We start from the raw sequence: 6,211 nt of genomic DNA, 5'->3' as shown, positions 1-6,211 counted from the left end.
CCCACTTCATCTCGCGGAATAAGCAAGCGAAAATTAATTGGAGAGCGTTTTGGCCTGGTTCTTGTCACCCACGCATCCAAACCCCAAGGAATTCATTTGTATCGTATAGAAAGGTTATGCGCTTATGAAATCTTACAAAAGTTATTTTTAAAACTTTTTAAACACACATGTGCGCGCACACACACACACACACACATTGTAGAGAGAGGGACACAGCAGCTCCTTCGGGTGGGCGGGGGGTCAGGCTGCCGGCTCGGGAAGATTTATTTCCCTGGAGCATTCAGGGGACTCACTTCCTCTGACATTTTAGATGATAGATTACTGGGGTCAGAACTCTGTTAACTCTGAGAATTTGGACGCTTCTCCCAAGATTTCTTGGATAGTTTGTGAAGAAAACGTTCAACCAGCACGTGTAAAGCAAGGCCAACGTTTCCACCTGGCATTCAGTCACCACGAGAGGCTGGCTGTCGGCCGCAATGGAACCAGGCCCTCCAGCTCAGGGCAATGGGCCCCCATAGAATGAGACTCTCTGCCCAGTGCTGTTGCCCACAACAGAATGAGAGCCTCCAGCCCAGGGTCATTAGCCCCAATAGAATGAGAACCTCCAGCTCAGGGCTATTGGCCCCAATAAAATGAGACTCACCTGCCCAGTTCTGTTGCTCGCAATAGAATGAGATTCACCTGCCCAGGGCTGTTGGTCCCAATAGAATGAGAGCCTCCTGGCCCATGCTGTTGCCCGCAATAGGAGCTTGTAATGACCAGGGCTGTTGGCCCCAATAGAATGAGAGCCTCCTGCCCCATGCTGTTGCCCGCAATAGGAGCTTGTAATGCCCGGGGCTGTTGGTCCCAATAGAATGAGAGCCTCCTGCCCCATGCTGTTGCCCGCAATAGGAGCTTGTAATGACCAGGGCTGTTGGCCCCAATAGAATGAGAGCCTCCTGGCCCATGCTGTTGCCCGCAATAGGAGCTTGTAATGACCAGGGCTGTTGGCCCCAATAGAATGAGAGCCTCCTGCCCCATGCTGTTGCCCGCAATAGGAGCTTGTAATGCCGAGGGCCGTTGGTCCCAATAGAATGAGACCCTCTGCCCAGTGCTGTTGCCCGCCATAGAATGAGATTCATTTGCTCTGTGCTGTTGCCCTCAATACAATGAGACCCTCCTGACCAGCGCTGTTGACGCTCTATAGAAATCACAAAACACCAGTGTCTGATAATATTCACGGAAATATATCTTCTGTGGAAATCTCCATGGGGGCACATGAAATCATGAATATCCGACCACGTGTGCTGTCTTGCAGTGCTGGACAGAGTTAATCTCTTCCTTTAAATTGCATAAATATCAGGTTCCTTTTATTTCGGACATTCACATGTCCTCTGAGCGACGGGAAGCATCGAACTGAAAACACTCTCAACATCTGTGGAGAGAAACTCCGTGAGCGCTCGCGATGGTGACGACACTTGTTGACTGGGCTGATTTTGACCCTTTTGAACTTCCTGCATTTACATTGTGAACAAATATCTGGCGACCACGTGAACGGACCACGCTAGCTTCCCACGGACTCCCATCAAAGAGAAATCTGACGTCCGGCGATTTAATACTACTTTCAACAAAGGGAAAGCTGCCAGGGCAGGTTTTATTTACAAAAATCATTTGTTTCCTTTGAAAAGTCATCTTTCTCAAACGAAAACCGAGTGGGAGCCCTGAGGAGAAACCTTAGACTATCTTGGGGGGAAACCCACACCCCTGCACACACTCGGAGAGATTCAGGTGACTGCGTTGTATGGAGGGTCTCATTCTATTGCGGGCAACAGCCCTGGGCATTAGGATTCCTTCTATTGCAGGCAATAGCCCTGGGCAGGAGGCTCTCATTCTATTGGGGCCAACAGCCCAGGGCATTACAAGCTCCTATTGCGGGCAACAGTCCTGGGCAGGAGGCTCTCATTCTATTGGGACCAACAGCCCTGTGCATTACAAGCTCCTATTGCGGGCAACAGCATGGGGCAGGAGGCTCTCATTCTATTGGGGCCAACAGCCCAGGGCATTACAAGCTCCTATTGCGGGCAACAGCCTGGGGCAGGAGGCTCTCATTCTATTGGGACCAACAGCCCTGGGCATTACAAGCTCCTATTGCGGGCAACAGCAGAGGCTCTCATTCTATTGGGGCCAACAGCCCTCGGCATTACAAGCTGCTATTGCGGGCAACAGTCCTGGGCAGGAGGCTCTCATTCTATTGGGGCCAAAAGCCCCGGGCATTACAAGCTCCTATTGCGGCAACAGCATGGGGCAGGTGAATCTTATTCTATTGGTGGCAACAGCCCTGGGCAGGTGAGTCTCATTCTGTTGGGGCCAATGACCCTGGGCTGGAGGGGCTGGTTCTATTGGGGACAACAGAACTGGGCAGGAGGGTTTCATTCTAATCCAGGCAAAGCCTTGGGCAGGGGGACCATTCTACGGGGGCCAACAGCCCTGGGCATTAGGATCTCGTTCTATTGCGAGCAATAGCCCTGGGCAGGTGAGTATCTCCCTCTCCCTTCTCTGAAATCAATAAAAAAAAATAAAAATAAAATGATCATTGCAGACATTCAACTAGTCACATCACACAGTTTAATCTGCAAGGAAATATTAAAACGTATACCTCTTTTCTGCAAATATTTATTTGTAAACGATGTTTTGTGTAAAAATAAATATTTGTAAAAAAAAAAACTAAGCAATTTCTTATCGTGCATTATATGAGAAAAAAGGAATGGCTTGGGGGCTGAATTTTAAGAACTTTGAGAATTTTCTATCTTTTAGTCCCAATGAATTCTGGTACCAAAAGTAAAACAAACTTTAAAAGGGTGTGTGATTCCTGTGTCATTTTCTTTTTTAAGATAAAAGTGAAAGGCATAGATAGTCCCACGATCGCGTGCAGGGGGGGGCCCCCTGGTTGATCCTGGCCGATTCAGATTCATATATATTTGCACAGAGCTCATGGGCCTCCTGCCCTTGAACGCAGCGTCCCTTATGCAGAAGAAAAAAAGAAATTTTCCCCAGCTTGCTCCTGCGTTAAAATAAATCAAACGTAACATAAAATGGACATGAAGCAGGCACTGTTGCTCCACTCCAAAATCTATCTAGTAACACCTACCTAGACCAGTGGTCGGCAAACCGCAGCTCGCGAGCCACATGCGGCTTGTTGCAGAGCCAAATATCAACAGGACAACGATTGAAATTTCTTTCGAGAGCCAAATGTTTTAAATGTAAACTATACAGGTAGGGTACACTGTCATTCACTTAATTAGGGTCCTCCTAAGGCTTAGGAAGAGCCACACTCAAGGGGCCAAAGAGCCGCCGCATGTGGCTCGCGAGCCGCAGTTTGCCGACCACGGGCCTAGACAATCATGTCAGGATCCATTGCGAACTTTGTGGGTCTGATAAAAAATAAAATTAGAGCCCAAACCGGTTTGGCTCAGTGGATGGAGCGTCGGCCTGCGGACTGAAGGGTCCCGGGTTCGATTCCGGTCAAGGGCATGTACCTGGGTTGTGGGCACATTCCCAGTAGAAGATGTGCAGGAGGCAGCTGATTAATGTTTCTCTCTCATCGATGTTTCTAACTCTCTATCTCTCTCCCTTCCTCTCTGTAAAAAAAATCAATAAAACATATTTTTAAAAAAATTAGAATGGGGAACCTGAGAAGAATGTACGGCAAAGGGAAGAGACAGGCCACTAGAATAGAAATGTTTTTTTAAATAAAAATAATCCACTCAGTTCGGAGAGAGAAGATACAGAAAACCAAACCAACCCGAACGCAGGGCGGAATTTAGCCAAAGGAGTTTTCTTTATTATTTTTTTTGAAACATACCATTACAGACGACCTTTTTTCCTAGAACCTACGTAATGATTAAACTATAGATCTTAAAAAGAAACACCACCACAAACCTTTACACCAGGTACATTGAGCTATAAATGTTAACTGCATCACCTATGTTTTATTTATATGTTTATATAATTCATTCGCGAACATGGAACAGTATGTGAAGGACGAGAAAAGACCAGGTTTCCATTTTATGATTGACTGATACGACTACCTGACCACAGTGCCAGCATTTGAGAAATCCAGACACGCTTTAACATGGGAACTACGCCTGGGCCACAGTATTATTACTCATATCAAAGTTTCAGTCCACAGATACGGCCATGGGAGGTTAACACACGTATCATTTGGGGGGGGGGTTGAAAGAAACGAGAGATGAAAGTCGAACCTTATACAGAGAACACGCCCTCTTGCCAAAATGTAAACAGCCCTGTGAAGATAGGAAGGAAAGTTTTGCCGGAAATTCTTAAATTGGGTGAGATGAGCCGGCCAAAGAGACCGCGCTGACTGCTCAACTGCTAACATATGGGATAGAAAGTTTCTGGACGTCAATTGCGTTAACTTTTCTGTGAGAGATATAAACACTTTTTTTATGCCTATTCCTGGAAGAGAAACAGCAAACTGTAAGATCTATGTGGATAGAACAGCGAGGACACCTTCAGGTCATTGTAGGAACACACATGTTATTCTTGCAGCCCGCACACACTTGAGGATGTAAGAAAATAGATGCTCTAAGCTAATACTTTCGGTAAAAATATTGTTTGTTTCTTTAAAAAAAAAAACACAGACATACATCCAGGTTTCCCACCAGCCCATAGATGCACTTGAAATCCCCTTGCCTCTCTCTCTGCCTCAAGAAACACCACCACATACCCACCAGCACACACGCTAAGACCATGGAGTTATTTTTGCTGAAAGATAGCACTTTAAAGTAAGCAGGAGACTGTACAAAACTGTCTTAAATATTGCCTGCGGTAGCACAACCGAAGCTCCCCACCAACACTGGTCCAAGGCCCCCCACTCCCACGAATCCACTGGACACCTGCGTTGTCCTCCTACTGGTAGAAAAATAGAAATCGCCTTGGGAGTGAGTGAGGTTTGGCGCCGCCCGGTCCGCGCCCCTCCTACGCGCTCTGGGTCAGCGCTGGGCTCTCGGGGCCGTTGGCCGCGTGGTCTGTCCCCGCGGGGCTGCTGCTGGTCTTGGGGTCGTCCTGCTCTTTGTCTTCTGCCTGGACCTTGTCGGGGGCGCCGACCGGACTCACGCAATTAGCCTCCGGTCTGGGTTTGTCCACTTCGTTATCGAATTGGATTTTGTCTTCTCGGTTGGGGTTCTTCTTCACTTGTCCGTTCTGGGCCGGATAGGTGCTGGCGATGACGTCATAGAGGAACTGGTACTGCTCCTGGTCAAGGGGAAAGGAAAGGAATTCGGTAAAGAATGCTCCTAGCCCGGCCGGCGTGGCTCAGTGGTTGAGCGTCGACCTAGGAACCAGGAGGTCCCAGGTTCGATTCGCGGTCAGGGCACATGCCCAGGTTGTGGGCTTGATCCCCAGTGGGGGGCACGTAGGAGGCAGCCAATGGATGATTCTCTTTCATCGTTGATGTTTTTCTCTCTCTCTCTCTCCCTCTCCCTTCCAATAAGTATTCTTTCTGCAGAGCCACCACAAATTGCTGGCAAATTCTACTCAGGTAGCCTATATAATAAAAGGCTAATATGCAAATTGTCCCCTCCGGAGTTCAACCGGGAGACTGGGAGTTTGCTCGCTTGCTATGACATGTGCTGACCACCAGGGGGCGGTGCAGAACATGGCGGGCAACCAGCAGCGGTGGGGAGCACGGGCAGTGAGGGAAGGAGGAGGCGGGGAGGCCGGATGCAGGGAACCGGGCCTTGCGCAGCGATTTCACTACTTGGAAAACGTCGATCACGTCTTCCGTCTCGGCGCTCTCCAGGAGGTTAAACAGAGCACAGAACAGTCCTGTTTGCTGCGACCCATCTCTACAGGAAGGAGAAAGAATTTTAAAAAATAACTCTACATTTTATGGGTAAAAATGATAGCAGAATAAACATTAAAGAGAGTGTCCCCCATAAATTTCACCTCTGCAAACCCGAAAAAATGCTGAGAACGGCTCAATTCTAGAATATGCGATTCTGATCGCCATGGTGAGCCTTTCTGAGGAATTCTTAATGCATTTCAGTGGATTTCCACGTCTCCCTTATTGTAACATTTTTATGCAAACATTTGACCGTAGGACTCCTACTTCCGGTAGCGCTCTTCCAGGCCCTCTCCCCGCTGGCCACCGTCAGTCCGTTCTCTGTGTCTGAGCACAACACAGAGCAAGTCTTTTTCCCTCACAAAGAAG

At 48.1% G+C, this 6,211-nt stretch overlaps 1 protein-coding gene across 1 annotated transcript in view; it reads right to left on the bottom strand.

Moving 5' to 3' along the window:
• Positions 1–3,798: 3,798 nt before the first annotated feature.
• Positions 3,799–6,211, bottom strand: part of PTPRC (protein tyrosine phosphatase, receptor type C) — a 32,062-nt gene continuing 29,649 nt past the window's right edge. The window contains 2 exon segments of the mRNA XM_015568444.1: positions 3,799–5,253; positions 5,711–5,846. Of these exon segments, the coding sequence (XP_015423930.1) occupies positions 4,978–5,253; positions 5,711–5,846 (412 nt within the window). The 3' untranslated portion in view covers positions 3,799–4,977.

Source organism: Myotis davidii, unplaced genomic scaffold (assembly GCF_000327345.1).
Source record: "Myotis davidii unplaced genomic scaffold, ASM32734v1 scaffold685, whole genome shotgun sequence".
In the NCBI taxonomy this organism is placed as follows: Eukaryota; Metazoa; Chordata; class Mammalia; order Chiroptera; family Vespertilionidae; genus Myotis; species Myotis davidii.
The sequence above is the reverse complement of the archived record's forward strand: the minus strand, read 5'-3'. Positions and strand labels throughout refer to the sequence as shown.